Source organism: Cynocephalus volans, chromosome X (assembly GCF_027409185.1).
Source record: "Cynocephalus volans isolate mCynVol1 chromosome X, mCynVol1.pri, whole genome shotgun sequence".
Taxonomy (NCBI): domain Eukaryota; kingdom Metazoa; phylum Chordata; class Mammalia; order Dermoptera; family Cynocephalidae; genus Cynocephalus; species Cynocephalus volans.
The window spans coordinates 171918619-171942989 of record NC_084478.1 but is presented as its reverse complement, the minus strand read 5'-3'; the positions used below and the strand labels follow the sequence as shown (position 1 = coordinate 171942989).

Here is a 24371-nt window from a genome sequence, read left to right as displayed (position 1 = left end):
AAGCCTATTCACTGGGGAAGGGGCTGCCTCTTCAGCAAATGGTTCTGGGATAACTGGATATCCATATGCAGGAGAATGAAACTAGACCCATACCTCTCACCATATACTAAAATCAACTCAAAATGGATTAAGGATTTAAATATACACCTTGAAACAATAAAACTTCTTAAAGAAAACATAGGAGTAACACTTCAGGAAATAGGACTGGACACAGACTTCATGAATACCCCAAAAGCACAGGCAATCAAAGGAAAAATAAACAAATGGGATTATATCAAACTAAAAAGCTTCTGCACAGCAAAAGAAACAATTAACAGAGTTAAAAGACAACCAACAGAGTGGGAGAAAATATTTGCAAAATATACATCTGACAAAGGATTAATATCCAGAATATATAAGGAACTCAAACAACTTTACAAGAAGAAAACAAGCAACCCAATTAAAAAATGGGCAAAAGAGCTAAGTAGGCATTTCTCTAAGGAAGATATACAAATGTCCAACAGACATATGAAAAAATGCTCAACATCACTCAGCATTCGGGAAATGCAAATCAAAACCACACTGAGATACCATCTAACCCCAGTTAGGATGGCTAAAATCCAAAAGACTCTGAACGATAAATGCTGGCGAGGTTGCGGAGAAAAAGGAACTCTCATACACTGTTGGTGGGACTGCAAAATGGTGCAGCCTCTATGGAAAATGGTATGGAGGTTCCTCAAATAATTGCAGATAGATCTACCATGCGACCCAGCTATCCCACTGCTGGGAATATACCCAGAGGAATGGAAATCATCAAGTCGAACATTGTTCCCCAATGTTCATCGCAGCACTCTATACAATAGCCAAGAGTTGGAACCAGCCCAAATGTCCATCATCAGATGAGTGGATATGGAAAATGTGGTACATCTACACAATGGAATACTACTCAGCTATAAAAACGAATGAAATACTGACATTTGCAACAACATGGATGGACCTTGAGAGAATTATATGAAGTGAAACAAGTCAGGCACAGAAAGACAAATACCACATTTTCTCACTTATTGGTGGGAGCTAAAAATTAATATATAAATTCACACACAGACACACACACACAAAAAAACCGGGGGGGGGGGGGAAGAAGACATAACAACCACAATTACTTGAAGTTGATACGACAAGCAAACAGAGGGGACATTGGTGGGGGGGGAGGGAGGAGGGAGGGAGGTTTTGGTGATGGGCAACAATAATCACCCACAATGTATATCGACAAAATAAAATTTAAAAAAATAAATAAATAAAATAAAATAAATAAAAATAAAAATAAAAAATTCTTCCTATTACTGTAAAAAATTTAAAAAATATAAATAAATAAATAAATAAAGTTCAAATAAGAGCTTTCAATGTAACTCAAGATGTCATAGAAGGGAAACCATGAACTAGAGCATGTTATAAAACAGACTGTGTAAAATACTCAGAATTGAAAACATTCAACCATGAGAGATGGGAGTGTCCTCTTGAATCCCTTGAGGGATGTGTCAAGGCAAGCGCTTGACAGTTCAATACTGCCTCATCCTTCTTGACCTCAGTAGTCCAACAGCAGAATAAAAGCCCCCCATCCTCAAATTCCTGTAACTAGAGCAGCTCCTGGTTCCAGGAGACTATGACACACGTGTGCATACTAAAGGATAACCAAGCAAGGCAGAGAACTCAGTATTCCTCGTTGACCAGCAAATTCAATATTTCTTTGTTGTTTAGCTAAAACCCCAAAATGCTACCACATTGTAAAGTTAAGCAGTGTTTACAATCTATGTTACCAGTATTCACGTCACCTTGGATACAAAAAAGTCTTAACTAAACAGAAAAGGGCAGGAGTTGCCATAATCCCAACATTAGGAAACGTCCCAGGCAGGGTTCAAAGTATGGAATGAAACAAGCGGCCAAATACAGCCTACTGCTGGCTGCCAAAAACATGCTGTGTTTCCATCTAGTATTGTGTTCTCTTGTCGCTCCCCCAAATAAGTTTTACTAAATGATGCATCTAAAAATTGATGGCACTTTAAAATTAAGGAAATACAGCAGTTAACTGTAATTACAGTCAATCCTTGGTCTCCACGGGGGGCGGCGGGGGGCACCGGTCCCAAGACCTCCTGTGGATACCAAAATCCACAGATGCTCAGGTCCCTGATATAAAATAGCATAGTATTTGCATATAACCTATGTACATCCTCCCCTATACTTTAAAACATCTCTAGATTACTTACAATGCTTAATGCAATGTAAGTGCTATGCAAATAGTTGTTACACTGTACTGTTTAGGGAATAATGACAAGGGAAAAAAGTCTGTTCATGTTCAACACAGATGCAAGTTTTTTCTCAAATATTTTCGATCTGTGGTTGGTTGAATCCATGAATGTGGAACCCATGGATAAAGAGGGCCAACTATATTTGCTGTATCTATAATGTCTGTTTTCTCACTAAACTGCTAGCTACAGGAGGGTAGAGATGGTCTGTTTTCTTCACTGCCGTATATTCAGTCAAATGCAATAGGTGGCATATAGTAACTGCTCAAATATGAACTAACTGGAAAAATATAGGTATAAAAACCCGCACAAGAAGTCTCAGAGGGAGAGATGGTCACACTGGGCAATTCGTACTAAGATCTTATCATTCGATTATTCTAAAAAGCCAGTTATTAAGGCACACAAAAAAATCTTGGCACACTCACAAAAATGCTATGAGTTTGAGGATTAAAGTATTAATCCCCAAATAAAACACGACCTTGGACCCCCACGGAGTACCTTGTCTATGAATCATGCCGCCATGAAGAATTCTGACCACTGTACAGGACTGTTTTTCATTCAGCTTCAGAGTGATTCCCTGAAATAAAGGCAATGACATAGTAAGCTTTATTTTAATCTCTTTCTGAGGTTATTCCTTTAAAACAACTTAAGGTGATTTTTCAGGACAAATATTTTCCATCTATACCCAGGATAGCCCTCAACTAGAGCAGGCATGAGCCTGCTTTGCGGAGGAACTCGACTGGGGACAAAGAGATACAATGCTGTAGGTGGCTGACTCCCTAACTGCATGAGCAGTCGTCTGTGTTTACTCTTGTGGCTCAGTGACTCATGGGGTAGAGAGTAAGTGGTGGGTGACAATATGACAAGGGATTACCATGGGCTCCTCTGTGACCTTCTCAAACTGTATGACTCGCACTTTCCGCACCTCCTGCCCCTTGCCCTGGGCAGGACTACCTGGGGCAGCAGACCCATTGGTGTACATGTCCTCAGTGACAGCATTCAACTGATGCGACACAGCCTGTCAAGTCAAAACAACAGAGCAACGTATGACATAAGGAGCAAAGGCCCACGGCCAGTCCGTAATCTGCAATTCTAAAATGCGAAAGGCTCTGAAAACCCACAGTTATGAGATTTCATAAGTTTGGCATCAGATCTCATTTGAATTGATGTGAAGCTGTTTATAAGCCATATTTATCCAATTTAATAGATGTTTATCTAGGTCGCTGTAGAAATATTAGAGTGTGTGATTTACAGGGTGCTCCCAGATCCCACTGAGGGCATTACATAATGTATAATAAAATTTTTAAAATTCTGAATCCTAAAGCACCTCAGGCTGCAAGGGTTTCTGGTAAGGGGTTGTGTACCTGTATGGGTGCGCACACGCGTGCACACTGCATAGCAAAGATCCAGGGTGCGTCTAAATGATTTCATGATGGGAGGAGGCAGAAAGGGACAACTGCAGAGGGAGAAGGGAGCAGAGAAGACAGCGGCCATGCCTGTTCGAAACAATGAGCACCTCTCCAGTGACGGGCATGCTGGTAAGTGCAAGACCCAGGTGCTCTCTTCTCCTCTGCATTTCCTTGAGCAACCTGATGCTCTGGCCACACAGCAGTGAAGGGAACTCAGGGTAGCATTGGTCTCTTACAGACCATCTCTTAAGCTACAAAGAGCTCCCGTCTAGAGAATCGAATGCTTAGGACGAGGCCCTGGACCATGATAACAATACTGGCCCAAACCAACTGACTATCTCTAGGTGAGACTGCTACTATCCCTCCCACCATCCCAAAATGACACTGCCACTGGGACCCCTTCCCATAATCTTGAAGACAGCAAAGCTGGACAACTTACACTAGTAGACAGCAACACCTCTTTATTAAAAATCTGAAGTCATTTAAGGCACTGTGGCAGGAGGACAGACAAAAGACCCATGTAACGGATTAGAAAGTGCAGAAACAGACCCACATATATATGGTCAGCTGATTTATGACAAAGATGACACTGCAGTGCAGTGGGGAAAGAATGGTCTGCACAATAAACGGTGCTGGGGCAATCAGGGAAGCACATGGAAAAAATGAATCTTGAGCCCTACATCATTCTATACACAAAAACCAATCCCAGATGGATTGCAGATGCAAATGTGAGAGAGAAAATCACCAAGGTTTGAGAAAAAAACAGGAGAATATCTCCATAACCTTAGATTACGTAAAAATCTCTTATATGACATAAAAGGTTGTAACTATAAAATAAAAACTAAAAAGATAAATACTTTAAAATTAAGAAGTCCTTATCAAAAAAAATTAACTGAGGTATGCAAAGGTTTACTAGACAAGACACAGGCAGCAATAACAAAAACTAAGAATTGACTTCATCAAGACAAAAAACTTCTCATCAAAGATACATAAGAAACTGGAAAGGCATGGCACAGTCTGAGAGCAAAAATCTGCAATACTTACACCTAACAAAGGACTTGTATTCAGAACATATGAAGAACTGTTACAACTCAATCACATGACAAACTCAATGAAAACATGGACAAAAGATCTGAACAGACTCTTCACCAAATAAGACATATGAATATCCAATAAACATATGAAAAACGTGCTCAGCATCACTATAATCAGGAAAATACAAATTAAAACCATAACAGAACAACACTACCCATGCACTAGGATGGCTAAAATGAAAAAGAGATCATACCAAGTGCTGGAACGCTCATACACTGCTGGTGGGAATGCTGAATGGTGCAGCCACTGTGTAAGGCACTTTGGGAATTTTTTATATAAAGGTAAACACACACCCTATGGCCCAGCAATCCCACTCTTAGGGATTCAGCCAACAGAAAAGTAAACATACGCCCACAGACTGGTGCTTGAATGTTCATAACAGCCAAAAAGTAGAAGCAACCTAGGTGTTCATCCACTGGAGAATGCATAAACCAAGTGCACTACATCCATACAATAGACTACTACTCAGCAGCGGAAAGGACCAAACTACCAATACATGCAACAGCATGGATGAATCTCAGAAACATTATGCTGAGTGAAAGGAGCCTTACGAAAAAGAGTACATACTGCACGATGTAATTTATACGAGGTTTTAGAACAAACAAAAGTATTTCAGTCGAATCAAAACAGTGGTTTCCTCTGATGGGATGGGAACAGGATGGTGTGGGAAGGGGCATGAGACAACTTTCCGGGATGCTGGTAATGTTCTATATCGTGATAGTGGTGTGTATTTGTTAAAACTCATCCAATGGTACATTTAAGATTTGAGCATTGCACTGTATATAAATTTTACCTCAAAATAAAAAAGAACCATAAACAAATATTGAACTGTAGCCTATGATATGCATGTTGAAGCTTTTAGGGGTGAAGTGCTCTGATACCTGCAACTTATTTGAAAATACCAGAAAAAAAAAAGTGGTGGATAGATGGATGATTTTTGGATAAATATGTGATAAAGCAAACATAGAAACATGCTAATTATAGAATTTAGGAGATGTGGCTATATGAGTGTTACTATAAAATTATTTCATCTTTTCAGTAAGTCTGAAATTTTTCAAACAAAATATTGGGGGGAAATGGCATTAAGAGAGTGAAAGGGCAAGCCATGCAGTGGGGAACTGTAACTCTCAGACTCAGTCTCTACCAAAGTGGCCACATGATACATGCCCACATGCACCAAAAGACATGAACAGCAACATCACTGCAGCATTCTTTTAAAAAAAATATTATAAAATTTAGGTGCAGCTGAGCAGGTAGGCCTCGCCACCGCCAGACCCTATCCCCAGCCTGGCCGAGTGCATGCTGACCAGAGAGGTGCCCCACCAGAGAGGCCCAAGTCCCACAGAGACTATGCACCCCACGGCGCTAGCGCACAACCTAGCAGGACCCCATTCACAGCCAGGCTGAGTGCATGCTGACCAGAGAGGCACCCTATTGGAGAGGCCCGAGTCCCATGGAGACAAAGTGCCCCATGGCGCCAGTGTGCAACCGAGCAGGCACTGAGGCAGCTGTGCCAAATTGGCAGCCCCAGCAGGATCCTAGAAAGACAACAGTGTCAAACCAGTGGACTGTGAAATCCCTTGCCACAATGACTAAACATCAAAGGAAAGATACCAGAAATATGAAAAATCAAGAAAGTACACCACCAAAGGGTAATAACTCTCAAGCTCTAGATCCTATAGAACAAGAAGACCTTGAAATGTCTGACAAGGAATTTTGAGTGATAATTCTATGGAAACTAAATGAGATACAAGAAAATTCAGCTAGACAACACAATGAAATGAGGGAAAGTATACAAGACCTGAAAGAAGAAATGTACAAGGAAATCAATGCCCTGGAAAAGAATGTAGCAGAGCTTGTTGAGCTGAAGAATTCATTCAGTGAAATAAAAAACACAACAGAGAGTTTACCCAGCAGACTTGCAGAAGCAGAAGAGAGAACTTCTGACCTTGAAGATGGGCTGTTTAAAATAACACAGGCAGACAAAAAAAAAAGAAAAAAGAATTTAAAACATTGAAGAAAATCTAAGAGCGATATCAGACAACCTTAAGCACTCAAATATCCGAGTCATGGGTATTCCAGAAGGGGAGGAAAAAGGAGATTGCATTAAAAACATATTCAACAAAATAGTGGCAGAAAACTTCCCAGGTATACAAAAAGGCACAGATCTTCAGATTCAGGAAACTCAAATATCCCCAAATGTATTCAACCCAAAAAGGTCTTCTCCAAGACATGTTATAGTCAAACTGGCAAAACTCAAAGACAAAGAGAGAATCTTAAAAGCTGCAAGAGAGAAGCATCAAATCGCCTATAAGGGAGACCCAATCAGACTAACATCAGACTATTAATCACAAACCCTAAAAGCCAGAAAGGAATGGGATGATATATTCAAAATACTAAAAGACAGAGATTGCCAGCCAAGAATACTCTACCCCACAAGGCTATCCTTCCAAAATGAAGGGCAAAGAGTATATTAATCAGACAAACAAAAACTGCGGGAGTTCACTACCACATGACCACCCTTACAAGAAATTCTCAAGGGAGCACTGGGTTTGGTATCTGAAAAATAACTACCACTGCCATAAAAATTCAAGAAAAATCAAAACCCACTAGTAAAATAAAAATGCCAACACTGAAAAGAAAAAAAAATGTTTATCTCCAACTCAAAAAACCAACAAATACAGAAGACAAACAAGAAATCAGAAAGAAAGGAACAAAAGACACTTAAGACATGCAAACAAAAATCAATAAAATGCTAGAAGTAAATCAACACTTTTCAATAACAACTCTAAATGTAAAAGGATTAAATTCCCCCATCAAAAGACACAGACTGGCTGATTGGATTAAAAAGGAGGACCCAACTATATGCTGCCTTCAAGAGACCCACCTCACCCATAAAGATTCACATAGACTAAGAGTGAAAGGATGGAAAAAGATTTACCAACAAATTTGAAAATCTGGAGGAAATGGATAAATTTCGGGACACGCACAAACTACCAAAACTGAGCCAAGAAGATGTAGAAAATCTGAACAGACCAATAACAATAAAAGAGATTGAAGCTGTTATCAGAAGGCTCACAACAAAGAAAAGCCCAGGACCAGATGGATTCACATCAGAATTCTACCAAACATTCAAAGAGGAATTGACACCAATTCTCTACAAACTATTCCAAAAGACTGAAACAGAGACAATTCTCCCAAACTCATTCTATGAAGCAAACATCACCCTGATACCTAAACCAAAAACAAACAACTAAAAAAGAAAACTAAAGGCCAATATCCTTGATAAATATAGATGCAAAAATCCTCAATAAAATACTAGCCAACAGAATACAGCAACGAATATGCAAAATTATACAGTATGATCAAGTGGGATTCATTCCAGGGATGCAAGGTTGGTACCACATCCACAAATCAATAAATGTGATATGCCATATCAATAAAATCAGGCACAAGGACCATATGATCATCTCTATAGATGCTGAAAATGCATTTGATAAAATTCAACACGCATTCATGATAAAGACTCTCTATAAGTTAGGCACAGATGGAAAGTGTCTCAACATAATTAAAGCCACATATGATAAACCCACTGCCAATATCATCCTGAATGGGGAAAAGCTGAAAGCTTTTCCTTTAAGAACAGGAACTAGACAAGGATGCCCACTTTCACTACTCCTATTCAACATAGTGTTGGAAGTACTAGTCAGAGCAATCAGAGAAGAGAAGGAAATAAAGGGCTTCCAGATTGGAAAAGATGAAGTCAAACTGCCCCTGTTTGCAGATGACATGATCCTATATATCGAACAGCCTAAAGCCTCTACAAAAAAACTCTTGGAGTTGATAAATGATTTCAGCACAGTAGCAGGATACAAAATCAACACACATAAATCAGTAGCATTTCTATTCTCCAATAGTGAACATGCAGAAAGAGAAATCAAGAAAGCTTGCCCATTTACAGTAGCCATGAAAAAATTAAAATACTTAGGAATAGAGTTAACCAAGGATGTGAAAAACCTCTATAATGAGAACTACAAACGACTGCTGAGAGAAATTAAAGAGGACACAAGAAGATGGAAAGATATCCCATGCTCTTGGATTGGAAGAATCAACATTGTGAAAATGTCCATACTACCCAAAGTGATACACAAATTCAATGCAATCCCCATCAAAATTCCAATGACATTTTTATCAGAAATGGAGAAAACTATCCAGATATTTATATGGAATAACAAAAGACCATGCATAGCAAAAGCAATGCTGAGCAAAAAAAAAAAAAAAAAGCTGGAGGCATAACACTACCTGACTTTAAACTATACTACAAAGCTATAATAACCAAAACAGTATGGTACTGGCATAAAAACAGACACACTGATCAATGGAATAGAATAGAGAATCCAGAAATCAACCCATACACTTATAGCCATCTAATCTTTGACAAAAGCACCAAGCCTATACACTGGGGAAGAGACTGCCTCTTCAGCAAATGGTGCTGGGAGAACTGGATATCCATATGTAGGAGGATTAAACTAGACCCATACCTCTCTCCATATACTAAAATCAACTCAAAATGGATTAAAGAATTAAATATACACACTGAAGCAATAAAACTTCTTAAAGAAAACATAGGAGGAACACTTCAGGAAGTAGGACTGGGCACAGACTTCCTGAATACGACCCCAAAAGCACAGGCACCTAAGGAAAAATAAACAAATGGGATTATATCAAACTTAAAAGCTTCTGCATAGCAAAAGAAAAAGACAACCAACAGAGTGGGAGAAAATATTTGCAAAATATACATCTGACAAAGGATTAATATCCAGAATACACAATGAACTGAACAAAGGTTACAACAAAAAGAAGTAACCCAATTTAAAAATCGGTAATAGAGCTAAATAGGCATTTCCCAAAGGAAGATATACAAATGGCCAACAGACACATGAAAAAATGCTCAACATCACTCAGCATTCGGAAAATGCAAATCAAAACCACACTGAGATACCATCTCACCCCAGTTAGGATGGCTAATATCCAAAAGACTGTGAATGATAAATGCTGGTGAGGTTGTGGTGAAAGAGGATCTCCCATACACTGTTGGTGGGACTGCAAAATGGTGCAGCCTCTATGGAAAATAGTATGGAAATTCCTCAAACAATTGCAGATAGATCTACCATACGACCCAGCTATCCCACTGCTGGGAATATACCCAGAGGAATGGAAATCAAGTCGAAGGTATACCTGTTCTCCAACGTTCATCGCAGCACTCTTTACAATAGCTAAGAGTTGGAACCAGCCTAAATGTCCATCATCAGATGAGTGGATACGGAAAATGTGGTCTATCTACACAATGGAATACTACTCAGCTATAAAAAAGAATGAAATACTGCCATTTGCAACAACAAGGATGGACCTAGAGAGAATTATATTAAGTGAAACAAGTCAGGCACAGAAAGAGAAATATCATGTTTTAGTCAGTTTTGTGTTGCTATAACAGAAATATCTGAGAGTGGGTAATTTATAAGGAAAAGAGGCCTACGATTCTGGGACAGCTGCATCTGGCATGGGCCTCAGGCTGCTTCTACTCATGGTGGAAAGTGGCAGGCAGCCTGCGGGTACAAGCAGATCACATGGCAAGAGGTAGCAAGAGAGAGAGAGAAGGTGACAGGGTCTTTTTAAGCAACGAGCTCTCGTGGGAACTAATCAAGTGAGAACTCACTCATTAATCCCCCTTTCCCCAGGGAGAGCATTAATCCATTCATGAAGTATCCACCCCCATGACTCAATCACTTTCCAACACTGCCACATTGGAGATCAAATTTCCACATAAGTTTTGGAGGGGACAACACATCCAAACTCCATCATATCACATGTTCTCACTTATTTGTGGGAGCTAAAAATAAATAAATAAATACACAAATAAAGGGGGGGTGGAAGAAGACACAATTATAATTCCTTGAAGTTGATACAAGCAAACAGATATGAGGTTGTTGGGGGGGAGGGGGGACAGGGAGGAGGGAGGGAGGTTTCGGTAATGCACCACAATAATCAACCATATTGTATATTGACAGAATAAAATAAAATTTTAAAAAAACAGAAAAAAGAAAGATAAAATGTTATAAAATTTAATTTTTGAACGACTTGAGAGTATTCTGACATCATGCTCCTTTCTTCTGTGTGTTTTCTAAAAACAAGAGCATTCTCAAAACCGAAAATTTAACATTGACGCAGTACTATCATCTGGTCCTCAGTTTATATTTAAATGTCCTCAACTGTCCCAATAATGCCCTTTACAGCTATATATTTTCCCCCAGACCAGAATCTAATCTAGGATCAAGCAGTTTTCACATGTCTTTAGTCTCCCTTACTTTGGAAAAGTTCCTCAAACTTTCTGTCTTTTATGACCTTGACATTTTTTTTTTTTTGTCTTTTTGTGACCGGCCGCACCGTGCTCAGCCAGTGAGCATACCGGCCATCCTTAAATAGGATCCGAACCCACGGTGGGAGCACTGCCGCGCTCCCAGCGCCGCACTCTCCCGAGTGCGCCACGGGGTCGGCCCGACCTTGACATTTTTGATGAGGACAGACCTCTATTGTTTTACAGAAGTCTCTCAATTTGGGTATGTCTGATGGAATTAGACTGAGGTTATGCATTTTTGACAGGAATCTCACAGAAGTGGTAGCACGCCCTTCTCAGAGCAACACTACTGTTGTAAAAGCCCAAACCTGGAAACAGCCCTAAAATCCATCAACAGCAGGATGGACAAACTGTTGTACAGCTATCCAATGGATGCCACACACCAGTGGGAGCGAACGGCAACTGCTACAGGGAAACACGGATGGATCTCACAGATGATCGCTCCCTTCTCCTCGAGACACTCCCTCTCAGTTTCCTTTGCTGGTTCTGCCCCATCTGACTGATCTATTAATGTTAAAGTAGCACAGGGCTTGGGGTAAGAGCTGTCACAGTGCGGAAGGCCGAGTGGAAACCTCTGGAAACGCTCCTCGCCCACCCCAGATCAAAAACAGTATGGCCAGCTGCAGGAGGAAGAACAGGCCTGAGCTCGGTGTATGGAAGGGTCAGTTTGATATTTGGGTACAAGCTGAAAACAGATGGCAGCTACATTCCAGCCACACCCAAGGGTGACCCTCCAAGAAAGTGGGGAGGAAAACTCTTCCCAATAAGCAGACTGTGAGGAATGTGCCTCATCGTCCACTTTGTGGGGAAGGAGAAGTGGCCCTAGGAGGGAACGTACAAATTCCTGGGCAGTGTCCAGTGGCCAAGCCAAGGGCCTAGAGGGAAAAGGACTGGAAGATGACGGGAGACAAGGAAGTCTGGGGTAGAGGCTTGTGAATAGACGTATGTCTCATAACATAAGGGGTGCTCTTTACAAAATAATATAAAATGATATTTTAATTTTACTTTACTGCATCCTTTCTAAGGGAAATTCTGATAAGATGCAGAGGTTGGAAGTAGTGGTAGTTATTGGGTGACCTCAAATGAGGGAAGAACTGAGAAAGAGGAACTGCCTTTTCTAGAAATTAGAACTTCAAAGAGCTCACATGACACGAAGTCATACGGTATTGTTGTTATAATAAATTGTCTAAGATAGGGTTGTATTTAGAAAATTGACCTGTGATACCTGGGAGCACAGAACTTCACATAACTCTGAGGTACTCTACAGTACGTGGTTCAGTGATGCAGTTAACACTGCATCTGTATGGGGAGACAGATTGTATCCATGAAAAGGAGGTTCTAAGAGTAATCTTGAAGGGATACTGTTAAGTGAAAAGAACAATGTGAGGAAGGGCATGCTAGCAGCAGCATAAACAGTGGAAAATGAATATATGCATATTTGCTTATAAATGCATAAACTATCTTTGGAAGGAGACATAAAGAAACAGTGGTTACTTCTAGGGAGGGGAATTGGGTGACACGGGATAAGGTAAGAAGGAAATTGTTTTCATGTATATCCACTTATAACTTTCAAATTATATACTACGTGCTTGCATTACTTTAATAAAAGAAACTAGTAAAAGAAAACAGCGCAGGTTACAAATCTGGTGCATACCTTTTAATGGAAATCTACACTCTGTCTGGGTTTGATTCATAGCCCTTTTACTAACAGCTGGGTAACTTTGGGCAAGTTTCTTGACCTCCCTGTGCTTCAGTTTCCTCACCTGTAAAATGCAGATAGTAACAGAATGACCTTATAGGATTGTGCTGGGGCAAGTGCTTAACACAATATGTAGCAGCACTCAGCAAATGTGGGCTGCTGTTCTCCAGATGCCACACAACTCTCTGTAGCGAGTGCTGAGATACACTTAGAATCCTGAAAGATGTTGCTAAAGAAAATGTTCAGCATTCAAAATTTCATGCATCCCTTCATTTTTATATTCCAATAATTAATTTCTATTCATAGAAATGAAAGCCTATTATTCCTAAAAGCTCCACAAAGCACAATGCTCTCTATACTGGCGAGATGGAATGTTCCTAAGTGATTGTGATTCAGGATCAAGTTGGCAGCCTGAGTACTCCTGTGGATCTCCTGCCCCCTCACCCCCGACCCTGTTTAAATGAGAGTAAAGGAGGGAGGGAAATAGAAACCCTAAAAAAAAAAAAGACAAAATATTAAGACGTCATCAGGGATGAGAGATTTCAATAACTTTCCAGAAGACAGAAAGACGATGGTGGAATGCTCACTGATCATGGAGAGGTGAGACAGCTACAGCCTAGAATGTGCACAGAGGAGGAATCAGCTGCAAAACACAGGCTTGGTCTCAGAAATCCCTGAATGAAGTGGGGCTTGGGGTTGAAATACACAAGGAAAAGGTGCTACAGGTCTCTTTTGAGGCAGGAAGAAGGAAGAAGGGCCAGGACAGTGGCATCCGTCCCAGGGCCTCCCCAGTGGACATCTGTTCTTGTCTCATTGGCCAGAACTGTAGAACACGGCTGTCCCAAGCTGCAAAAGGGGCTGGGAAAATCAGAACTTAGTTGGGCATCTTGCCATCCCAAACAAGATTACGGATCTGTAAGTGAAAAGTGGGATGTTGGGCTGGCAACCAGTCATAATAATACAAAAACCATTTACTGATTTTCACTTTTTAGAATCCACCTATGGACAGTCATGAAAGAATTAAAGAACAGACTATCAGCACCATGACTGTATTCAGGTATACATACACATGGTAGAAGTCGAGAGGTAAAAAGAGGAGAAAAGAAATGAAGGGAACGGGCCACTAATCTTGTCCCCTTAAAAAGTGGGGACTCGGTGGGTCTGAGTGCAGTGGTGCTTACAACTAATTGATCACAACCAGTTACAGATTTCTTTGTTCCTTCTCCACTCCCACTGCTTCACTTGACTCGCCTTAAAAAAAAAATAAATAAATAAAAAATAAATTTTTTAAAAAAGTGGGGACTCAAGAGATATTATCTTTCATTGGTTGGGCAATAAATGAAGGAATAAATGTACAATTTAAAATTCCAGTGTAAAAATATACCACATTTTCCTTATCCAGTCATCCATCAATGGACATTTAGGCTGGTTCCAATTCTTGGCTATTGTAAACAGAGCTGCAATGAACATGGGAGTGCAGGCGTCCCTTCAACATGATGATTTCCATTCCTCTGGGTATACACCGAGCAGTGGGACTGCTGGATTCTACGGCAGTTCTATCTTTAGCTGTCTGAGAAACCTCCATACCATTGTCCCTAATGGCTGCACTAATTTACAGTCCTACGCACAGTGTAGGAAGGTGCCTCTTTCTCTGCATCCTCACCAGCATTTGTTATTCTCAGTCTTTTTAATACTGGCCAGATGAACTGGGGGGAGATGATGTCTCAGTGTGGTTTTGATCTGCATTTCCCGGATGCTTAGTGATGTTGAGCATTTTTTCATGTGTCTGTTCGCCATTCTTATATCTCCCTTTGAGCAATGTCTATTCAGCTCCTTTGCCCATTTTTAAATCAGGTTATTATTACTTTTTTTCACTATTAAGTTGTTTCAGTTCTTGTACATTCTGGCTATTAATCCTCTGTCAAATGGAATACTACCCTGCCATAAAACAGAATAAAACACTGTCATTCACAGCAACACAGATTAATTATAGAAAATTATGTTAAGTGAAATAAGCCAGGCACAGGAAGAGAAATACTGCATGTCCTCAGTTATATGGGGAGCTAAAAATAAAGAAATAAACAAATAAAAAAAGAAAGATACAACAATAACAATAATATGTTGAACTTTCAAGAGAAGATAATAGAACTGAGGTTACCAGAGGTGGGAAAGGGGGAGAGGGATGAAGGTAAGGGAGGAGTTGGTAAAGGGCCACGAAAATCCATTACATTGTATAATGAATATACTAATTGTCCTGATTTGAACATCGCATATTGCATGCTGGTATTAATAGTCAATGCTGCACCCCACAGATATGTACAATCAACTATGTTCTAATAAAAAATAAATACATTTTAAAAAATAATAATAAAGTTACAAGGGTAATCAACAAAGCAGAAGGTGCAAACTGATGGCTCACAAATCTGTTTTATTTTGAACAAGTATCTTTGTTTTGTTTAGTAAAAATCAGGAGACTTCAACTTCTTTATAAGATCTCAAAAGATCAGGCCCTGTTCTCTGGGTGGTCCCAGCTCTCAAGTTTCCTACTGCTGCCTGGTCCAGAGGCCAACACTGGCTACCACTGCCCTGTACCTGGGGTGTATTAGTCCGTTTTGTGTTGCTATAACAGAACACCTGAGACTGGGTAATTTATAAAGAAAGGAGGTTTATTTGGCTTACGATTCTGGGACAGCTGCATCTGGTGTGGGCCTCAGGCTGCTTCTACTCAGGGCAGAAAGCAGCAGGCAGCTGGCGGGTACAAGCAGATCACATGGTGAGAGGACTCAAGAGAGAGAGGGGAGGTGCTGGGGTCTTTTAAACAACCAGCTCCCACGGGAACTAATACAGTAAGAACTCACTCATTACTCCTACCCCCCAGGGAGAGCACTAATCCATTCTTGAGGGATCCAACCCCGTGATTCGAAGAGCTTCTAACACTGCCACACTGGGGATCAAATTTCCACATGAGTTCTGGGAAGACAATACATCCAAACTCCGTCATGGGGTGTTATTTTTCTTACACACAAGTGGTTTCACTCACCTGGTCCATGTAGGTTACACTAAAAGTACCTCTGGAAGATCTGACCTTTTAAAACTCATGTACATGATGGAAAGACACAGGCTCATGAATAGCTAAAAAATTTTGAAAAAGAAGAAAGTAGGAAGAATCAGTCTGCATAGTTTCAAGACTTATTATATAGTTTCAGTAAGGACTATGTAGTATAGACACAGATCCTTGGAACAGAATAGAAAACCTAGAAATAGACACACAGACATGTACCCAGGTGATTTTTTACAAAGATGCAACAGCAACTCAGTAGAGAAAGGGTGGCCTTTTCAACAAATGATGCTTCAGCAATTGGACACCTATCGGCAAAAAGAGAAACACTGACCTAAACCTAACACCTTCTAAAACGGATCACAGACTTAAATGTAAAGTGTAAAACTATAAAACATTTTAGAAGAAAAAAATAGGAGAAAATTGTCAGACTCTAGGGCTAGACAAAGAGTTCTTATACCTAACACCAAAAGCAGGATCCCTGAAAGGAAAAATTGACAAACTGGACCTCATCGAAATGAAAAAGTTTTGCTCTGCGAAAGCAAAAAATAGTGACAATATGAAATGCTGGTGAAGCTGCACAGAAACTGGATCTCTCATGCACTGCTGGTGGGAATGTAAAATGGTGCAGCCACTCATGAAAATAGTTGGACACTTTCTTAAAAAACTGAACAAGCAACTACCATACAACCCAGACGTAGCACTCCTAGTCATTTACCTAGAGAAACGGAAATGTGTGTTCACTCAAAAACCTGTACACGAATGCTGTAAATGGCTTTATTCACAGTAGCTAAAAACTACAAACAACCCAAATATCCTAAAGCAGGTGAACAGTCAAACTGTGGTACATCCACACCCCGGAACACTTCTCAGCAATAAAAAGGAGCAAACTATCGATACTCGTAACAACTTGGGACGGATTTCAAAGGCATCATGCCAGAGTAAAGAAAGCTCATCTCAAAAGGTCACATGCGTATGATTCCACCTATATAACATTCTTAAAACGACAAAACTATGGATATGGAAAACAGATTAGTGCTTGCCAGGGGTTAGGGATGATGGGGAGCAGGAGGTGTGTGACTGTAAAGGGGAAGCACCAGGGAGGTCTTTGTATCAACAGACCTTTGAGAAATCTGCAGTTTACAGGACCGGTTTTTAGACAATGAGATGCCCATTCATATCTTAGGACGGGAATGTAAGAGGCCTCTGTGGCCGAGTTTCAACCACGTCATGCTGGGTTAGCATGAGTGATGCTTGAAGGAAGAATTCCTTTTCTTAAACTAATCATCTGTACTGTTTGTTTTTACCACATGCACGTGTCACAGACTGAATGTACAGAACAAGGAATTCAAGGACCACCGACTGAATGATTGCTATGAAAAAATAAGAAGCTCAAGTCTCAAATTTCTGGTCTTAAAGTATGAAAATAAACTCAGAGCTTTCCTTGAGCCTGACTTATGAGTCTCTCATTACTAGCAATTGTGGAGCTGATGAAGCTGAAGAGCAAACTCAGAAATTAATCCTATGGTTTTGTCAGCAACTACCGTTTATGTGTCTTGGTAACTACAATAATACACAGACGGCCACAAAGTCTGGAAACACAGATCGCATGATTTTATCATACGTTGTAATATGAGGGTACATTAAAAAGTTCCTGGAAAGATTCACATTACCTTTTAATTCTATCTTTCCACAAACTTTCTGACGTAGCCTCATATACTATCAAGGAACTATTTATGACGATTCACCTGTTTCCAGGATTGGTGGGCCCCTGCATAATGTTCTAAAGAACGACAGATTAGAAAGTCTTAGTCCACAGAACGCAAAATGACCTTTGAGAGGAGGGGAAAATCTACATGCAGTATCGTCAGCTGTTCACAGTGTATCTAGAAGAGGAAGATAAACTGGAACCCTTACCTCATATTCCTCTTATTCAGCTTTATAACAGTGGTTGCTTTTAACGTGTCAGCCTTTAAATCAAGGACTCAGCAAAGCTTACTAGAGGCAGGACACATTCCAGCCAGAAAAGGTCAAGAGTTGCCATCCCAAAGGTTGGTTTTTCAAATGTGCTTATCTATCCATGAAGACGTTCCCCTTAGTGATGACTAAGAGTCACTATCACACTCACCCAGAAGTTGCAAATGATGACTAAGAAAAATGGAAACCTCCCACATGGTCACGAAAGAACCAGCTCGCGACAGTAAGGCTTCAGAAAGCAAAGCACAAGTTTCTCTACCACGAACTTGTCCCTGAGCCACCCTGTGTCTTCCTGAGACTCTCAGAAAGGGAGGGCCAGCTTGTCTGTGACCTTCCCTTACAGAAACTCCTTCAACGAGCCCCCATGTCTCCTCACTACAGACATGTCATCGGAGGATATGCAGACATACACTTGTACTTGATGGAAGTGACATAAAGATCCAAGCTACTGGATTCCATTTCACAGAGGTCCCTTCACAACCTCCACACACCACCCTTCAAAACTGCTGCCCTCATCCCCAATGGACACAGGGTGCCCCAGGGCTGCATCGGGCCTGGCCCCCACCAATGACAAGGCAGCGTGGAAGTGACTCTGGTGAACGATGATGGCCCAGATTCAGGAGGAACCGGCGAGTAAACACCTACCCACGACTACGTCTGGCCTTTGCTCTGCAGCCTCTGGCCGTTAATCATATAAACTGCTGGGGCGGCAAGGCCTCCTGCTCTGAAACCCGCTTCCGAGGAAACATCTGCAGCAGGGTTCAAAGGGCAGAGGCAGTTGCTCAGAGGAAGTTGGAATTAAAAAGAGATAAAAAGCAAATTTGGCAGGGGGTGAGCGGTGGTGGGGGCGAATAGAGCAGGGGCAACTAAAGTCTGCTTTCTCAGCCAAACAATTGGATTAAGAGCAAGTGACAGTGAATGTGGGAAAGAACAAACATTTGCTCAGCCTACTGGTAGGCTCTTTGCCAACTGCTTTCACATGGAGACTCAGGAGAAGGCCCAGCCCAAGAAAGCAAGCACACCCCAAAGACAGCAGACCCTGGAGGTGCCCCACAACCCCTGCCAGCCCTAGCTCCTGGAGCCAGGGGCCCGCAAAACCCCACTCTTCACACTGGCAATATCCTATTCCACTTTGGGGGGGAAAAAAAGACAAACTGTAAGAAAAGCAAGAGTGCTCCAGGGTGTTAGAAAAAGATAAGCACTGTTTAACCACAAATGACAAGAAATGGGGGGAGAGGAAGGCCTCAGAGCGAGGATTTCACGGCGGGCACTGTCTAAAAATCATACACTAACTAGGGGCTTTGTTTCTCAGGCACTAAATCCATCTGAGAACACACACATCAATCCAAAGGCCAAGTCGCTGAAGATCCTTTTCCAACGTGCTCTAACTGCCCAGTGCACTCTGTACACACACAAAGGCTTCTCCTTCCACTGAAGAAAAACAGGAGATCCAAGTAGCACCATTCCACATAGAAGAAACACAGGACTGCACATCCAGACACCTGATGCTGTGTCCCCACACTGCCATTAAGCCAATGCCAGGACTATGCGTAAATAACGCCACCTACTAGATTAAATTTGTATCCTCATTTTGTGGTCAACATTTGGAGGCACAAAACGGTTCAGAAACCTGTCTGAGCTTAAAGGACTAGTATGTCTCAGACTCCAGGAGATAAACCACGAGCATGAACTTCAAAGTGTGTGAGGGTTCGAGGAGAGAATGCAGGCTCAGCGCAGAAGCGGTCTTTCTGCTAGGGGTACGAGGGGTATCTGGGGATGCAGAGGGATCAGTCCAAGTTAACTCCATCAACCAAACATGGGAGAAGTGATACTGGTTCAGGGCTGGGCAGGCAGCTCTCTGTTTTCATTCAAAGATGATGATACATGTTATGGAAGAAAATCAAGCAGGGAAGGTGATTTTCAAGCAAAAACCTATTATATGTTTTGCTCATGTATATTTCTTCATATGAAGGGAAAAAGTGAAGAATCAGAAAACTCCATGTTACGAAAGTTGTATTCTGGTTCCCTAATTCAGGGGCTTTATTTCCTCTTCTCCACCTCTGGCGTCACTGCCCCCACCCCCCAGTCAATTCTGAAAATACAGTTATTTTTTCCTGCCTTTCTATACTCCACACCAAGTCCTTTTGTAGCGACACTGAAAGGTTAGAGCAGGACCTGAGGGCCGGCCCCATCCCCACAGCAACATCCTAGAATGTACTCACCAGCCACGTGGGGTTCTTCGCAGTGTGTGACTTATCTGCTCATGTCCTTTGCCAAAATTCTGCTTAGATTTTTCTAATTCATTTTTGAGTTTTTTTTAACTTTTCATTATACACTGTAGCTGATTTTCATGACCCTTTACCCCGTTCCTCTTTCCCCCTCCCTCTCTCCCCTCCCCACCCTGCTACATCATATCTGTTCACTTGTCTTAACAAGTTAAGAGTTCTTTTTGTATTAAGGATGTTAATCTTTGAGTTAAATTTATCAGTTGACTTGAATTTGTGATGTTTTCCTTAAAGAAAAAAAAAAGGTCAGAGCGCAATTCACTGCTTAGGAAAAAAAATCTCTACATCATTGAAAGGTCAACTGATTTCATGTCCCCTCTTGGCAATGTCTCAAGACATTTCTGATCGTCACTACTGGGGCTGGGGGAGGGTATTACTTTTCACAAAAGAATTATCAGACCCCAAATGTCCATAGTGCTGAGTTTGAGAAACCCTGATTTAAGAGAATTGATCTTGACCTGAAATATCTGTTCCTGATATTCTAGTTCAGTGTCTTGTCTAGAGAGAACAAATGAGTTAAAAAAGAACAGAACTTACATGATAAAACTCCAATCTACTTAGCCCACAGTGGTCACAATATGAGTAAAACCAGATTCTTATCTACAAGGTATACTGTCCCTCCAGTTTTGGAAAAAAATCACAAAGTTCCTGGAAGTGAAGGGCAGGGAAGGACGCAGACTGGCTGAGACCACACCATGTACTGGGAAAACTGGGGAGAGGACTAAGTAATTTGAAAATTACCCTTTATTTGCTAGTATCTGTTTTGTGAAAAGAAAACCCTCGAACGGCAACATTCCCTCCTCCAATGAAATAACCAGATCCAAATCTGGAGAAAAGTTCTTTCTCAGGCAAAACCGTAAATAATCAGGAGCAGACTCACTGACAGTGCACACCAATGAAATAACCAGATCCAAATCTGGAGAAAAGTTCTTTCTCAGGCAAAACCGTAAATAATCAGGAGCAGACTCACTGACAGTGCACACCACAGATTCTGGCAAGACTCAACTTCCTGCCATCACAGAATGTGCCGCATTTGGCAAGAACCTTGGTGTCTTTGCACAGACTGTTCCCTCCGCCTGGAGCGCTATTTTCCAATTACTTCCAATTACTTCCGCAAAACACAGGCTCCCACAGTGCAGGGGGCTCCTCCCTGCCTCACAGCACTCTACACCTGCCTCTGCCATTGCCCCGCAGCACTGCCATATTTGTTTATGCATCTGTGTCCTCCCGTATTCACTTCGTAGCACCAGCACCAGGCCCATAGTAGGTAATCAACAATACTGCATCAGAATGAATGATTACCCGCGTGGAGTAAGGCTACATGGGACCCTAAGAATCAACAGACAGGTTTTCTTAGTGGAGCCTAGAGCCTGACTTGTTAGATCATCTTTTGATGTGGGATAGGCCCAAGTGAATTTTCAGGGATTCTCAACCTATTGCTTCAGGTCATGCGGAAAGTGCTGCTTCAATTAGGCCTGAAGAGAAAAGCAGTATTAGGAATTTAATAAACCAATTTTATGTGCATTAATGGATACTACTGTAAAGCAGAAGGCCTGAGAGAGCTTATAAAATTAGTTTCTCCAAAGAAGGAGATATACTTAAAATATGGGAGACTGACTACGTTCAAACCTACTGCAATATTATCTTTTGACAGTACTTTTCCAATATTAAACGTGGACTATGATGGTGAACCTTTGTGTTTTGAATCTTTAGCACTTTCACAGAAACCAATCTGTTTAAATAAAATTTTCAGTGTAATAATTTTATGACTTATACTGAGGCCAACAACTTCCTTACAGGTTCTCCTGCTTCTAATCTTGCCACTAGAGGAAAATGTTCTGGTACTGGACAGGCAGCTCTTAGGGAGATGCTGGGCAATTACCCTGGATGTGCCAGTGCGGTTCGAGGTGCTGGAAAAGCATTACCTCATGTACACATAATTGCAAACCTCTGAGCATGCCAATTTCATAGAGAAGAGAAATCTAAGGCACAGAGAAATTCAGCAGCTTGGCAAAGGCCACTAAGCAAGTGAATGGCAGAGCACACTGCTGAAGCAAAGACTGGTAACAGCCTCAAAGGGAAGGTGAACCTAAAGAAATAAGAATTTGCAGGTCTGTGGGGTCATGCCACCGTCACCATGTGAAGATTCTCCCTCTGATGTTCACCTTGGCAGATCTAGATACAATTTCATTTGGGGATTTAGCACGTTTTCTTATTTCATCTTCGAATCCTTCTTTAACACCAAAGCAAATGAACTAACTGGTAGACTGTGTCCAATATTATAGGATAAACTCACAGCCCCACAAAAGCTGCTGTTTACTCAGAGGGTGTGCCCACAACCTAACTCTGGAAGTGACAGGGCCTTTTTTCAAAGATGCACACAATCTTTCAAGCACACCCATAAAGGAGCGCACAGGTTCACGCAAAATCAGCTTGTGCTGAGTGAAAGAAGCCAGACAAAATTCTAGAAAAGGCAAATTGATAGTGATAGATCAGGGTTGCCAGACTCCAGGTGGGGTAAGGAGATGGACTGCGAAGGTCCAGGAGGGAACTTTTTGGAACAATGCAAATGTTTGTTCTAATATCATGACTGTGGCGGTGGTTACACAACTGCATACATTTCTCAAATGTATTCAAACTGCACAATTAGGATTAGTAAATTCTATTGTATGCTAATTATACCTTAGAAAAATTGCCGAAACTAAATTCAATAAAGAGATTTTTTTTTAAGTTAAGGCTCAGCCAAGTGATCAGTGATTATGGGGAAGAAAAAAAAAATCACGCATCCAAGCTTAAGGGGAATCAGGTAGTTTTTAAACCCTGTTTCCCTCCTAGTGCACATTCCAAGGCCGCCGCACAACTTGCAATTTTATCTTGTCATCTGCATAACAACAGCACCTTCTGCCCCGGTTCATTCCTGCGCTCCTTAAAGCCCAGGCTGCTGCAAGTAAAGGTGATCTGAAAGGACAGACAGGTGTGAACACCTTGCTGTGAGTGGTCCCTAAAGGAGAGGCCATGTGGTGAGGTGGAAAGCACACCGGTCTTTCACTCCGCAGATACAAAGCCTAGCCTGGCTTCTGACACCTATCAGTGGTTTCCTTGAGCTAAGGCCCTAATGCCAAGGAGTCATCCAGTTCCCTCAGGTCACCTGCTGTTGTTGCTGTCGTTGTCTTCCAGCGGCCCATGCTGCCTCAGGTCGCCTTTGAGGACAGAGGTTAATAAGTATTTACTGGCCATCCCTGGAACCCGGAGGGCAGAGTCACCTCCCAAATCCATGCATTCCTGGGTCCAGCCATGAACACACACGGGCCACCTCATCCGCAGGCCATCACAAAGGGACCTGCCTACGTGAAGGGGACGGTGAGCGCGTCCCAAGCACGTCCGAGGACCCACCACGAGCCTCTCAGCAGCCCCGGGCAGACCGACCTACTGTGGGGCGCGCTCCTTCAAGCGCTTCTGTTCCCCTGTTCCGTCCACGGGAACGTTTCCGTGACCTCACGGCCTCTCTGTGCGGGCCGCGGCCTCTCCTCACTTCCACCTACGGGGACTGCTCGGGGCGCCCGGTCCCGGCTCGCCCGGCCCCCTCCCCGCCGGCTGCCGCGGCTCCCCCGGGACTAGGACCCCCAGGACGGGCCGCGCCGTGGGGAAGTCCCGCGGAGGAGGACAGTGGGGCCCGAGGCAGAGCCCGGCCCGGCCCCCCGGGGACCCGCGGGGCCCGCTCACCTCCGGCCGGCTGAGCTTCTGCAGCAAGTGCTCCAGGTACAGGTCGGAGAGCGCCGTGCGCATGCCGCCGCCCGCGTCGCCCTCGCTCGCCTTGAGCGTCATCTTGCCGGGGCCGGGACACGGGGCCGCGACGCCGGGCCGCGCTGGGAACCGGAGGGCCCGGGGCCTGCGGCGCGGCGGGCGTGGTGCGGGCGGCGGGGACGCGGCGCGGCTGGGCCCCTCACCACCCCGCAGGCGGCGCGGCGGGCGGCCGGGGGCGGAGCTCCGCCCCCGCCCCCCCCACCGCCGTCCTGGCCACGCCCCCGCCCCGCTCCCGCCCCCCGCCGCCCTGGCCACCCCCACGCCCCGCCCCCGCGGGGCCCGGCGGGGGCACGAGCGGCCCTTCAGGGCCGGAAGGAGACGCGGCTCCGGTCATCGGCCCCTGCGGC

General features: G+C 42.7%; 1 protein-coding gene across 1 annotated transcript in view; it reads right to left on the bottom strand.

Moving 5' to 3' along the window:
* Positions 1-24110, bottom strand: part of LOC134368594 (55 kDa erythrocyte membrane protein-like) — a 47769-nt gene extending 23659 nt beyond the window's left edge. Inside the window, 3 exon segments of the mRNA XM_063085021.1 lie at positions 2781-2859; positions 3157-3300; positions 23944-24110. Of these exon segments, the coding sequence (XP_062941091.1) occupies positions 2781-2859; positions 3157-3300; positions 23944-24045 (325 nt within the window). The 5' untranslated portion in view covers positions 24046-24110.
* Positions 24111-24371: the final 261 nt, after the last annotated feature.